Here is a 14,954-nt window from a genome sequence, read left to right as displayed (position 1 = left end):
CGACTGATCCCGATCTCATTGAACATCCAATTGCTTATACATTTAGCAAAGTGTTTATGATAACATCTTATATAAAAACCTTATGTGCCCCCAAGGCGTGACTTAAAATCATTGCCATGAATCTTGGAAATCAGGGCCCTTGTCAAAATATATTTTAAATCTTGGAATCAACCGCATCAAACAACATGGCTATCTCAAAATTTTAATTGGATGTGTTTGGGGGAATGATGGGAGGGGGGGGGGAGTTGCCCTCCAATCATTTTCGACTATTAAAAAGGGCACTAGCCTTTTAATTTCTAATCAATTGAGCCTGTTTTGAAGTTTATACGACAACGCCTTCTATTATAACCTTATATGCCCCCAGGCTATAAATTAATACTCCTGCCTTGAGTGTTGTGGGGGAGTTTCCGCCTCAAAAATATATTTTTTATCTGGAAATTAACTACACTGAACAAAATCGATTTCTAAAAAGTTTGATTGGATGTGTTTGGGGGAATGATAGGCGTGGGGGGGGGGAGGGGCTAGTTACACTCCAATCACTTTCGATTATTAAAAAGAGCACTAGCCCTTTAAATTCCAATCAATTGAGCCTGTTTTGAAGTTTTTATGACAATGCCTTCAATAAAAAACCTCATGTGCCCTCAGGGCATAGCTTACAAACCATGCCCTGAGGGGAGTCGGGGTGTGTCATCCCCAAAGATATATTTTATGTTTGTATAGCAACTACGCTTAACATAATGGCAATCCCAAAGTTTTGATTGGATGGGTTTGGGGAAATGGTGGGCTTGGGGGGGAGGGGGCTATTTGCCCTCCAATCACTTTCGAATACTAAAAAGGGCACTAGAACTCTCGATTTCCAATTGAATGATCCTTCTTTGAAGTTTCTACGACGACCCCTTCCATATGAAGTGCCTCTGGGAAAAAAAAAAAATAATAATAATAAAACATTGGAGCCGTATGGCCTTTACTATTGGCAACGCTACAGCGTTGCCTCTGATACAGAACAATAATGTGTTTTTTTTTTCAAACTGATTTCCAGATTCTTACCAAATTTTCACTCACGTCATTCCCTTCACCTTTTAAAGTCTTTGAATGCCCTAGAGAGCTTCATTTTCTCCTGTTCTCGATAGCTTGTACTGTAGAAAATAATTGAAATCTAGCATTTGAAAAAGTGGTATAAATCCACACTTTATAGATCTGCTTTTAGATATTAGGGCTCTCACGAAAGGATGACAAAGGGGACCAATGTATTAAGGCAGGTAGTGAAATAATATAGGCAAGGGAACTGTCATGGGGTGGCTATTAATAGTGAGAAATTATTATTTGTAGCAGGAATAACATCAATAAACTGAAACGTGGGATTTCAATGTGAAAAAATATCGTAGGCCTATGTGTTTTCCAAAGTTATATAGCTCAAGAAGACAATGTGCTAAAGAGGATATTTATTTTTATTTATTTAATTTTTTAGTGTGTCGTTTGTCCAAATTAAAACTGGGATCTTTGTTTTTCAAAAAATTAATATCTTGTTATTTTGTGTACTTTTTACTTTTTTACTTTTTTTTTATTGATGGGTGCTATTTAAGTCTTTTCATAGTCTTTCAATTTATCATATTTTGGTTGTAATAAATTACCTAGTCAAAGTGACGTTTTAGATAGTTGTTAGGATTCTACCTTAGAAAGCTAAGATGATTAAGAAAGTTAGTTATTTTATCAAAATTAAATATTGGACATCCATTTTTGTAATATGAAAGTGACAAGATGAAGCTGTAGTTATATCCGGTTTTACACAAAAAATGAGCAACATGTCCATCATTAATCGCTTGAAATTGTACTTTTTGCCTTATAGCACATAAAAGTCATACAAAATATTAAAGAGCCATAACAGCCAGTTCAGGGAGGAATCTTTGGCGCTGTAATGCGAGTTTCTTTGAAATTAAACATTACTAAAGCTTATTCTTTGTCTGATGATCTTAATACCGTTCCTCTTATCAATTTGTTTTTTAATATCTGTGTCTATGTGGTTGTCTTTCCAAGAAGAGAAAGAGTTTCTAAACCTAGTCTAATTGAAGTGCCAAGGACATGAAAATTAAATCATTTTTCCCCTGGACCTATCTAAGGTCTCTTCATACCTGAAAACTGCGATTTCTTGGATAGTTCTTATGGTTGTTTCACAATTATGAATTAGGACCGCGCCACATTTTTGTCAGTGTGGTCACGTTAAACAGAAAATAGATAAGAAAAAATAATTAACTAAGGTTGACAGAGCTTTTTTATCCGTAGCAATTAAACATTAATAGTCTGTTGATTCCCAAAGTCAATTACATCTTCAAAGGAAATCTACACGTGTTTTGTGCCATACTTTTTTAGCTAATGTGTTGGTACTTTTTCACCACGTTTCTTTTTTTTTAATTTGTTGCCCGATACCGTACTACCGGAAAATGCATAACTGCACATTCAGGTCTTTTTCAGTTAAAATTGAGTTTTTCAGTTTTTCAGTTTGCTGAGTTTAATTTTATTAGTTACTGAATTTTAATTTGTATTCATTTTTCCTAATTTTTAAGATATACGTGGTTGCGTGAGTCTCAACCTACCCAATTTAAACAGTTAAACTAGGTTTTCACTATCCTTGTTACTTAAGACTAATCAAGGCTAAACTAACCTAACTTGCATTCTATTGAGGGTTATATCTCTTATTCCTTATCAAGCACGGATTGCAGGAGTCTAGTTGTAGTTTCAGCTGTAAAAATTAAACAAAAAAATCTAAATTATCAAGGAAATACATCTAAAGCATATATAGATTTATACAAAAGTTTGTTAGACTCTGTGTAAGGTTACAGTTTGGCTTGTGTGTTTAATTCTTGTATAGTTGATTTTAAATTGTCCCTGTTTTGTTTTATTTATTTATTCAGTTTTTATTTTTGGTAAATGAAGTTTAATGGATGTAGCTTGTTTGAAGAGTATTTTTTTTTTTTTTTACTTGAGGCCGGGTATTAATATAGGACTGTAATAATAACTGCTAGCAACTGTTTTTTTTTAGGTTTGAACGACTATAATTTAAATACTAGATTTTTAAAAAATCATTTTTTAACGACCATAATGTAAAACAAATGAGAAAAATTAAGTCTTAGAAATTTCAAAATATTTAGAGCCTTATAGACCTTAATCTTGGTTCACACCGCTGCGGTTTTGCGTAAAAACGGATGTCCCTTGAGTTTTGCTTAAATTTCAATTGTTCTTTCTTGCATATTAATTTTTCATCACAGTTCTCCAACTGTTTTTTTTTTTTTTTTTTTTTTTTTTTTTTGTGAAAACCAATTTAAATGGATATAGCTCGTTTGAAGAGTTTTTTTTTTTTTTTTTTTTACTTGAGGCCGGGCATTGATTTAGGACTCTAATAATAGCTGCTAGCAACCGTTTTTTGTTCTTAGTTTTTTTGTTTGTTTTTTTGTTGTTTTTTTTTTAAGTTTGAACGATTATAATTTAAATACTAGATTAAAAAAATATAATTTTCTAACAACCATAAAGTAAAACAAATGAGAAACATTAAATCTTAGAAATTTCAAAATATTTAGAGCCTTATAGATCTAACTGTTGGTTCACACCGCTGCGGTTTTGCGTAAAAACGGACGCCCCTCTCTAGTTTTGCTTGCAATTTCAGTTGTTTTTTCTATGAATATTGATGCCTCATCACAGCTCTCCAACTGCTTTGAAATATTTTGAAAGAGCAGTTAAAATTTTATCAACTAAATTTTAAATGTTTGCTGCAAGATTAATCGAAAGCTTCAGGAAAAGTAGTTGCGAAAAAAGACATATATGAATACATATAAAAACTAATGCCAAGTGCCTATCCAAATTCCAATGCCTATCTAATGGCAAAAATTCCTACCTGACTTCGTTCCTTATTTAGATCCATATCTGTTTTTCCCAACGGATTTTAACATTTGACGAGAACAATTCAAGTTGCGTCTGGTACGCGTCAAGCGGTGTGTGAAGAAAAGGAAAAAAAAAACGCTACTGTGTGAACCAGCCGCAAGTGTTTTAGTTTAGCTTTACCCTTTTCTGATGTGATCGTAACTGCAACATTACCCCTGTCATTGTAAATGCTTTTGTCTTTTAACACATCTAACACTGTGCCCCCTATCCCCTCAGGAAGAGCGACCGGATGATATTCAGCGTCAAGTTGAGATGTATAGAGGCTTTGGTGTGCATTTCGGTGAAGAATACTAACGCTTATTGACAGAAGAATCGGTATGTACATATGGCAATGATCGTAATCTTAGGCCAGCATTTGACTAAAGATAGGATCCAGGCTCCGTTTCACACTCACAAATCAATGAAACGCGCTCTCATTGCATCCAAATTATGAGAATGAAAGTAGACCATTTTTCTTCCAAATATATACTTTTTTGTAAACCTTTCAATATGATGGGTTCTTTCTCCGAAATATACTCCATAATCATTAAGCAGGTAAATGTTATTAGATAAAATAGCTGGATTTTTTCTCCTCATATTTTGAAAGAAAAATTAACAGTTTTATCCATTCAGAGAGAAAATGAGACGCAGAATAAAAATTAATAAAAACATTTAAGATATTATATGCACAAATGAATTGTGAAAACGAATTTTGAATTGAATAAGCATTTTTACTATGGTAATAGAAACGAAAATAATATTGCAGTTAATAATAAACATAAAATAATTGTAGTAAGACGATGATGATAAGTACGAATAAAATGGATTATGAATATAGTTTTGTAAGGTTATGACTATTGTATTGAAAAGAGGAAATTATTGTGAAAGGTGAACAAGTTGAAAAAGAAAGCAAACAAAAAACATTAACTATATGAAATTTATATGGGGGGTGGATGAAAGAAGTTTTACGGACGGGCTGGTCATAATTGCCGACTGCTTTCATTTCACCAGTAATAAAGACCATGTCTGTCTTTAAAGACATTTAGTAATAAAGACATTTTTACCGGTTATACTGTATGTAAATACAGTATAACCGGTAAAAATTTACTTTGTGTGTTGTTTTGTACAAAATGTACAAAATCGCCTATGAAAGCCCTTTTGAACATTGTTGAATAGAAAACTTTTCGATTCAGCTCAAAAAGCGGTTGAATTCAACTTCGTGTTTGATGATAGTGAGTTGCTGTTATAGGAATTCAACGATTTTTCCTTAATTAATTGCACCAAATCAACAGTGAGGGACTCATTTTTTAAACTTATCAAATTCTCAGGTCGTCATCTGTTTCCACTAATAAGGTTAATTTTTTGCCCAACCATCTTTTGGATTTTCGCTTTTGGTTCAGAGAGAAAGAATATGCATCCAAGCAGCTGAGTCAGTCCTTGCTTTCAGAAGAGGGAAAAGACTCCGGTCCCCTGTCTACGACTGTGTCTAACCCTTACCTAAATGATATGCGCATGAATTTAACATTTTCGCCCTTTTCCGGTTTGATGGTTGTTTTAAAATGGTATACTGTTAGTAGAAAAAAGGCTGGAGAGCGTATAAGGATGAGTCTATTTTGGGGATGGAGGTTTTGTGTAGGGGGGAAATTCGCCAAAAGAAGCAAAAAAAATATACAATACATGTGCAATATAAGAAACTAAAGGGATAATTTTTAGATTTGAGATCACTTTGCTAGTCCAAGGGGAGTAATAGACAGCCTACCCACTTGTCGAAGGGTAGTGAACAGTTTAATCATGTGCCTCGTCATTCTTTCGGGTAGAATGGGCTGCTGGAAATTGATGCTGACTACAAGCTAACACAACTGGCTTGGTGACTAAAATGCAGGTTCGTTTTGATGGAAAGTAGCATAGTAAAAGTATTATATCAAAAATATATTAAAATATAAATAAAAAAGTACAAATAAATACTTTATTTTCGCTTTATTGTTCCTTAAGCTTCAGCTTTGTATTCCTTTGGTTAATTTGTTTTTTTGCACTTACAGTAGGCCATCAAACGGATATCGCATTAGTCGAGAGGCTCCCAACCAACGCCAGATTTTGTTGTACCTCCTATTATTTCTGGCTGGCAAAACTTCTTTAATTATTAACATGTAATTTCGTAATATCCGTAATTGCACAATTATGAAGTAGATTCAAGTAGCGGCATGTATTATCTGAGTATCATCTGTTTTGATTAATCGTGTCCTGTTATTCATTTTTCTCATCTTTTTACCTTTTTTTACCTTTCCTTTTTTTACTTTTTTTTTACTTACTTAACTTACTTTACTTTTTTTTACTTTTTTTACTTATTTCTTTCCCTTTTTTTTTACTTTTGACCAGGTTTTGACAGGTTGAAACTTCATGGTTGTTAACTGTTCATGACATGTTAACTTATTAACGTTATTCTTCTTGTTTTTTAAATTTAAATAGTGAGTCAGTAAAACCGTACCCCTTTGTGGCACGATTTGCACGGTTCGATTTTTTACCGAGCCACCAACAATATTGGAAGGAGGGGAAGAGTCACCTCGCTCCAGCCCACCCCCACCGGTACGTGACACCTTTGTAGGCAAAATATAGATCATATTTTACGGAATATTTACATCGAGTATAGGTAATGCATTGCTTTTAGCTATAATCTGTCCCTCATAGAAATTAATTTTTTAGAAACTCCAAGAAAAAGAAGAAGTTGAAAATATATTTTCCCTAATTTTGCTCTTCAGTCTCCTAAAAATTGAGTAGATAGATTTTTTTAAAGCAACTGTATAGAAGCTGAGAAAGACCACTTTTTTAATTTATTTCATTTTCAGGTGTGTTCGTCTCAACTTGCCAAAAACTGTAGCAATGCAGCTGAAGAGGTAAATGTGAAAAACTCGGACTTAGTGCAATAGATTAGCATTTATCCAGCACTCCTCATCAATAAGCACTTAAGTGTCTATACCCTTTATTAAGAGTGACTTAAATATTTTAACTCGGATCTTCCTTTTCCTCTGTAAGCTTCCTTAAATGTAACATGATATGTTTGACTCTCCTTTCTTTACTATTAATAATTATTATTTTTGCTGTTTTATTGATGGTATGAATATAATTGTATTTCCACTGTAAAAGTAGGTGTACATTGTCAACTTTTGAAAAAATTGTGCAATTGATTGACAAGTGTGAACACTGTAGAATCTAATCGGACCAAGTCCACTTTTTTTATATTATTTTTTTTTTTTTAATTCGATTGATTTCTAAATGTATTCTGTCTTAGAGCTATTCGAAAAAATAAATGAGACTTAATACCAAATTTGGTGAACAATGGTTCCTTGCCATTGCGCTAAATAATACTTTTTACTGGCAATTTGACCAAGTCTATTTTAAAAGACACATTTCATTGAGAGCACAAGAGCAAAACCTGCTTTCGTGTTCAAGCACATTAGCAAGGTTAAAGAAATGGGCATATTTCTTTGATCAAATGGTTCGATCACTAAAACTAAAATTATCAATATATTACCTTTTGTGTGCTTTTCAAGCGGCTCAGTTTGGCCTCTGAATAGTCCGTATGAGTGTGTTGTGCCCTCTTTCTGCGTCGTTTCTACTTATTTCTGTAAATTATAACTATTACAACTTCCTGCTGCACAGAGCCGCCTGAAATCAACACGACTCCGTATTCTGCTGTTCCATCCCACTTCATTCAGAGCGTCGTGCTTCCTTCCATGAAATTCCACTTCTTTTAAATTGGACCAATTTGACTCCCACTTCTTCTTTGTTAGGTCCCATTATACTAGAGACGACTATTTTTAGATTCTTTAATGCTAGTCCAAGCATTACTTGCAGTGGCTCCAACTATCTAAGGAATGTTGATTGATCGTAGAATCATTATTAACTATAGTAAGCCCTCTATGCTGACGATAGTTTGAAATGTGCATTGTTTGATGGTATAGTCACACACGAAGTCGTAAACGATCTGGCTTCGATTCTTCGATCTGGCTTCGATTCTATTCGATTTTTATATCTTTTTTTCAATTTTTTGAAAGTTTATCCCTTTCTGTTTATCATTGACAAAATTGTTCATGCGTGATGATATCTTGTGCCTCCTCTGAAAAATAAACCTGGTTAATGTACGTAATAAAATTGTGCGGTAGGGGGAAGCTTTCCTTTCCATATAGATACAAAATTCGTAAAAGTGCTTGTCAAGCAAAGAAAAAATCGTCAAACTATGGTATATAAGAGCCTCTGAAAATTTGTTGTCTTTGCCTATTCTAAGCTATTTAAAAAAAAATTGACAACTCGTGAGCTATTTGTTTGTGCTTGACTAAATCCTTTATGCTAACTGATCCTGTGTGTCTCCTCTGAATAGTTTCAGCTTATAAACATTACCGGGCGAGTTAAAAGAAAAAATTCCTTTCCCGGAAAGCAAAAAGATGTATAACTTCTGAAACTGGAAATTGGGTATCAGAGTTTTTGCGAGTTTTTGTTCCGACTCTTGGACCCCCTTTCCACCTCCCCTACCCACTTTGAGTAAAACTCTAGCTGTACACCAAACTTTGGGCATGCCAATGCACGTGTTTGACCGAACAAAAGTAATAAGTCTAGTTATTTTATTTGTTTTTTTCCATGCGTTTGGAATGTATAGTGTAGCTGTTAAAATTTTTCTTATCAGACAAATTTTTAAAATAAAGCTTCCATATGGAAAAAAAGAATAGAAGTTTTGAACAGTAAGCCTAAGTGAGTACCGCAGTTCATATAATTATCCAGTAAGCTTATCGCAGATCATTTCTGGTCTTCGTTCTCGGTGCGAACAAAAAGCTCCTCCCACTTCTTCCTGCGGTTATTAATAGCGGGTTTCCACTTGTTTCCGATTGTTTCGCGTCTGACTTGTCTACCCGTGAAAAGATCTGACGCCGCTTATGTTTCTTCGTTCTCTGGAGCACTCGCACCCCGGTCCGGGTTTTTATAATGGGTGAGATAGGGAATGATCATACTGGATAATTATATGAACTGTGGTGAGTACTTAGAGAGGAAATTTGTGCTTAGTTTTTATTTAGTTATTTGCCAGTCTTACTAATCATTACTATTAAGCTTAATGAATAAGTTGATAGATTATTTATTGAAGTATGCAGAAAATTAATCTGAGACAAAGGAACTAAACTCCATAGAGTATGGGAAACTGATCAGAAATGGAACATTGCGTTTATGCTTGAGAAATAAAAAACAATCAATGCCATCTAGTACTGCCCAGGAAAATGCTACAGTGGTATACTATGCATTAAGCTTTACTTTAAACCGTTAATGCCCTTGTCATTGATTTTAGGACTGCCATTCCATTTAATTTCAATCATAATTATTATTCAACTGTATAACCCTATACCGGCTGGGATGCTTGTAATTGTAACTCCTAAGTAAAATAGACCTGGTTTTGATCACTTTTTTGTTTTCTTTGCGAAACTTCTCTGTTAGGTTTCATATCTGTTTTTTGAAACTTTTGTTTTCATAATTATATTTATCATTGGAGTCACTGCTTCATCTACTGTAACTAAACAGCCTAAAAACATACAACTTAGAATTAATTACCTAGATCATTACCATCAAACTGGTTCAGATAAATCTTTAGAATAAAATCTTTCCGAGTGTTATTACCTTTAGTATAATACTGTGGGGAATTGTCGCGTGGTAAAATCACTTACTGCTAATACTGCAGCGCCATACTAATGCTAAAAACTACTAATACTAACAATTAAACAAATTAGCACATGCTCCTCGTCTACCCAATCTTTCAAAGCTTCACCCTTTGCCCTCTTCCATGTAGTTCCAGCTTCCTTTAAGTACTTCTTTTGAGCTTTTTCCATCCAATTCCGAGATGACGTGCTTTTTGTTGGGCCCCCAGTGGATAGCCAAACAGTGCAATCTTTGGCAATCTGCCATCTTTCATCTCTAAAACCTGGCCTACTCATCCTATCTTTTCTTTCATTTTGGACTTGAAAAGTGGAATGGAATCATATTTTCAATACAGTTTATTGTTTGATATAGGGTCAGTCAAACGACTTCCTTGCAAGTCATCCTCTAGTGAATGCCATACTTGACCATTGTGACGATCATGAGCTCTTTCATTCTAATCTTGGTTTGTAGACTTGTCTTACGGTTTTTCCCAACTTTTCTCAACTGTAAAAAAAAGCTCTACTTTTATATTTTCACTGCAACTATCATCTGTGCTAATAATCCTACCCAGGTAAATGAAGCTATCCATTCGATCGATTTTATGATATTTAACATCACCCCTTCACCCTCATTTACTCTCAGTCGAAACAATTCAGTCTTATTAACATTAATTTCAAACCTATTCTTGCACCCTGATTTATAATTACCTCCAAAATTCATTCATGTTATTAATTTTTTGGTCTAGAACACTCGAATCATCTTCGTAATCCCACCTGATACCATGTTCTGCTGTAGCCTGTGCCATGTTCTTTAGGATAGAGTTCATCAAAATAAGTTAGGATTAACACTAATAACAAAATTATTCGGGATTTTTAAATTTAAAAATGAGAAATTCATCAGCAAAAGTGGTGCATTGGTCATAATTTTACTGGTTAGTATTAATCACTGGGTACTACTACCCAGTACGGGAAAACCCAGGACGGGAATTTCTCCAACCCTACTTGATTGAAGGTATGTCAATCATGCTGTATTCTACCGAATAAAGTTATTTTAGTCGTATCGAATCTTTAATTTGATTTAGCCAATTATGTCTTTGGCTTTTTTGTTCATCTAGTTATAAATGCATGTATAATGCCTACAAGAATGTGTTTAATACGTTTGTGTGTATAAGGGATATTAGACTTAAGATATGTTTTAGCCAATGCTTCTCAACCTTTTTAGTCCTGAAGACCTGTTTAAAGTCAATTAGATATTTCAAGCCTCTGCGCAATATCTACCTTATTTCTTTCATAATTTATCTTCGTAGTTCATGCAGTTTTATTGTAGCTTACTTCTCCTAGAGCCTCTAGGACTTGCGGAATTAAAGATTATCTGGACTGAAATCCTGCTATGGTATTGTGGAGTCCGGGAAACTCGATAAAGTCCTTAGAAAGTTGTAACGTTTTTTTTGGTGCTTTTACAGTATATGTAAAAGGAAAATTCAACGGAGAGTGATATGAGCAAAAATGTAATGTTATGTCCCTGGGAGGATTTGATCCTGGCTTAATGTTACTCAATGAAAAATAGCAGTTTAAACATTATTAAAATTTAACAAAACCTCAAAAATTGCTATTTTACTATTCCAGTGGTGACCACAATTATGATGGCCAAATATATTTGGTAACCCTCGGCCTGGAGTTTGATCCCAGATGCCACAGAGTCGACGCAAGGACCTTTGTAGTTGAGAAGCGTCGTTAATCTATAGACTAGATTTCCTATTTTTCTGAAGACTGAAGCTATTGTAACTACTTGCCTTTTATTTTAGCCTTTTTTGTAGTGAACACGCACAATTGCTATATTATAGAAATGCAACTAGGTTTTAATGAGAGTAGCATAGGGAGAATTTCGATCATCTAAATTTTGAGCTTTGTGTAAAAATTGTTGTTCGTCTTCGAGTAATCGATAATAATGCAAGAGTTAAAAATGCATGCGAAGTGTTTAAAAATATGGCGTATACTTTGACAGAAAAAAAAACGTGGTTTAAAGATTTTTGTCAAAACATGCAAAAGACATGAGTTTAATCTGTCTTTTTAATGAATCTTATTTATTGTATAAAACACTATCAAACATAAAGTAAGTATTTATCACTGAATATTTAGCTTATAAATGTATTGACCTTGTGTTTTAGGCTATTTTTTTGAATTTTTTAAAAGGGTTTTTGTAATCACAAATTATTACTATGTTGAATCTGAATGATAGTTATTGTTCTGGAATTTAAGTTAATTAAGATTTCTTTTTATCACTAGACAGTTTCTTTGAATCCACGTTTTTCAACTTTTGGTAACTATGAGCCCGGATTTGCTCTTTGCTTCTATTCTTAATTTTTCATCTTTCAAAGATTTACTGTAAATTATTTTCGCCGTATCCACAAGTTTTTATTTGGGCTTCATTTGAATAATAGGGTCTCGTTTGGAGTTATGGTTGTACGTTTGGAGTCTCGTTTGGTCTCGTTGGTCTCGTTTGGAGTTATGTATGGGTAAGTAAACATTGAATCGAAGTAATTCAAAAGAGAGTTAATTATTGCATGGGAAAAGGGGCGTAATCTAGAAGAACTATAACTTTTGATTCAATGAAAAAAATTACCACATTCTTAACATAAAATCCTTTGTTTTGAATGATTTCTTAAATTTATTCCATGTGTGACAGGATTTCCTTGTTTAAACTTTGGGAGTTGGAAATCTTGGCTGAAGATTTTGAATTCTCAGAATCTTTGGGTCTTTGAAGTCCTTTTTTCCCTTCCTATTCCCACTCTATTCTTTCCTTCAACGAAACTGCATAGGCGCTTCGCATTTTTATTTTTATTAAATGTCGGTGCGGAAATAGAACCTTAAAATGTAAATGAAGTTGGAATTAATTAAGGATCTAAGTTTTGCTGTTGGATATGAAAAATTTATTTTAAGAAAAAAAAGTTTGGTAATTACTATTTAGCTTTATGCTCATTGTCTGTTGACATGAATACTTGTGTAATTTCAACGCACCTACTATACTTTTCCGCCACATGCCACAAAATACTCGACACCAATGTGACCCAGTATTTAGCCTTGCGTTTAGAAAATTTAATCAAGACTATTGTGACCCGTAAAAGTGTATATTTTGTCTTGTGTACTATGCTGACTTTGTCGACTAATGCGTTGGTTGAAAGTATGTGATATGTTTTGAGACATTTAAAAAGAGTAAAAATATTTTGGAATGCATGAGTGGGTTAACCGTATGTCCTACAGGCGTGTTACCATATTGCAGCACCCCTTCTTTCTGACACGCAGCAAAAAAAGGTCTGACAAGCCAAACACTTTGTACGCTATTGACGCATGTTGGGGTCGTCGGACTATTTTTGTAAAATAGACAAAACGAAGTCGATGGACCAACATGAAAACGAATAAAAATGGAATTACACGAAAAAGTAATATTGGCTTTGAGAATACTTAATCCATGTTAAGATCAGCACTATATTCATTTTCAAATTACAATGTTTATCTTATATTCTATTTATTGGCAAGGCCGTACCCAGGATTTTTTCCGGAGTGGGTTTTACTCAAGAAAAAATGGGGGGGGGGGGGTACACAAAAAAACTCAAAAAATGCAAACAAAATTTGTTTTTGTCCATTTTTATTACATTTTTACGAGTCAGACGAACATTTTGGAGGGGGGTGTGTGGAAACCCCCCCCCCCTCTGGGTACGGCCTTGTTTACTGGTCTGAATTCTTGTGCGTTTCTGACACTAAAAACTATTGACTCACCATTAAGCGTTCTTTCCAAACATAATATTTGCTATCATCGTAGCTGAATCCCAGCCGTGACTTCATTTATCACACCATGAATTCCGGTTTGTGTGTCTGAAAAAAAAATACCGATTGCCTTCTAAATATACCGAAGTTACTTCATCATAAAAATATAATTTACCGAAGTCACTTATAAAATACCGAATAAATATTATCAAATATGCCAATAAATACCGTATAAAAATACTGAAGTCACTTCATTAATCAAATCCAGGATACTGGCTCGTATGTCTGATTTGAAAAAAAAATAATAATAAATAAAAAAAATATACAAGTCTTTTTAGAAGATTTTTCGAAAAAAAAATCAGAATTGGGAGAGCTTTTTTCTTTTTATTTCGAATCTTACCGTCAAATTGTGTAGGGACTTCAGTATAGTGAACTGGTTTATCCATCAAAAATAGTTTCATTAGACAAATTGACTACCGAATAATTCTTTTTAGTACGAATTTTTAACTTCACATTGAATTTCTACGTTCGGCAAATCCCCGTGTATTGCTGACGCTAAAAAAAAGTGAACAAAATACTAGTACCAGTAAAAGCTGTGCAAATTTTCTCGTTACAATCAACTTAGTTTTCCAATTCTTGAAAATGTTGACTTGAACCTGTACATTTCTTATGTACTAAATTGTGTATAAAGTGCAGCGAGTTTATTTTAAATTATTTACTTATCTATCACTCAAGGCATTTCTATTTTGTCTAAGCGTTATGAAGAATATTGTATTAAGTACTTGACTTGTAACATCGATTACTTAATGTAAAGATGTGGTATTCCCTAAATTTATGCGTCTAATGATGGTCAGCTGAAATTATGCATATCGGTATATCGTCAGTCAGGTTTCAAAAGGTCGTGTCTCTGTAATCATAAATTTTCAGAAGAGCCAAAAAAAAACTCAAAACTTTTTTATTTCCCCCTCCGATAACCGTAAAACAAAACGGATTGATATGTAAAATCAATAAGTATCAATCCGTTTTTTAGTTACGGTTATCGAAGCGGAAATAAAAAAATTTTGAGGTTTTTTGCTCTTCTTAAAATTTACAATTATGGAGATACAACCTTTTGATACTCGACTGACGATATTTAGATAGTGCGGTGACTCGAAAACGCGCAAGATAATCAACGCTCTATATGCTGCATATCCTTCGCTTGGCTCAAGCCATTTAATTTTGGAAAATTTTGTGTAGTTATTGATATATGACCATAAATGACTGTCACCAAAAACTGACAACCGTGTCTTTTTTGCGTTTTTTTCTTGTTCGTCAAAACTGCTTTTCCTCCACCGGCTTGTGGAAGTCTTGATATGAGTTGATTTATATATGTGATAACTGATCGTATCGCTTAACTCAGTAAGTCTTTGTAACGTGCTTTAACAAATTTTTATTTATTGAGTTGACGGCTGAGATCTGAGTATTTTTGACCTTTATTTGTGTTTTTACAGCGTCTTAATTTTAAGGATCAGCCTTTTGTCATTTCTTTTCCACAACCTACTCAAAATTTAGTATATTTATTTTCAACTGTTTTCAGTGCTCTTAGTTAATGAATTGTTTAGGTCT

General features: G+C 33.8%; 1 protein-coding gene across 6 annotated transcripts in view; it reads left to right on the top strand.

Annotated features, from left to right (window-relative positions):
* LOC148948206 (serine/threonine-protein kinase DCLK1) overlaps positions 1–13,172 on the top strand; it is a 177,750-nt gene extending 164,578 nt beyond the window's left edge. For 3 of the 6 annotated variants that reach the window (XM_089094199.1, XM_089094200.1, XM_089094201.1), the window contains exon 11: positions 6,756–13,172. In XM_089094199.1, coding sequence (XP_088950325.1) covers positions 6,756–6,836 — 81 coding nt within the window. In that variant the 3' untranslated portion in view covers positions 6,837–13,172. Of the gene's footprint in view, positions 1–4,149; positions 4,249–6,755 lie in introns of all 6 variants that reach the window. The other 3 variants (XR_016142213.1, XM_089094203.1, XM_089094202.1) reach the window with 3 other exon arrangements.
* Positions 13,173–14,954: the final 1,782 nt, after the last annotated feature.

This window comes from Artemia sp. Qi Xiang Cuo, chromosome 9, assembly GCF_049724085.1.
Source record: "Artemia sp. Qi Xiang Cuo chromosome 9, ASM4972408v1, whole genome shotgun sequence".
NCBI lineage: Eukaryota > Metazoa > Arthropoda > Branchiopoda > Anostraca > Artemiidae > Artemia > Artemia sp. Qi Xiang Cuo.
The sequence above is the reverse complement of the archived record's forward strand: the minus strand, read 5'-3'. Positions and strand labels throughout refer to the sequence as shown.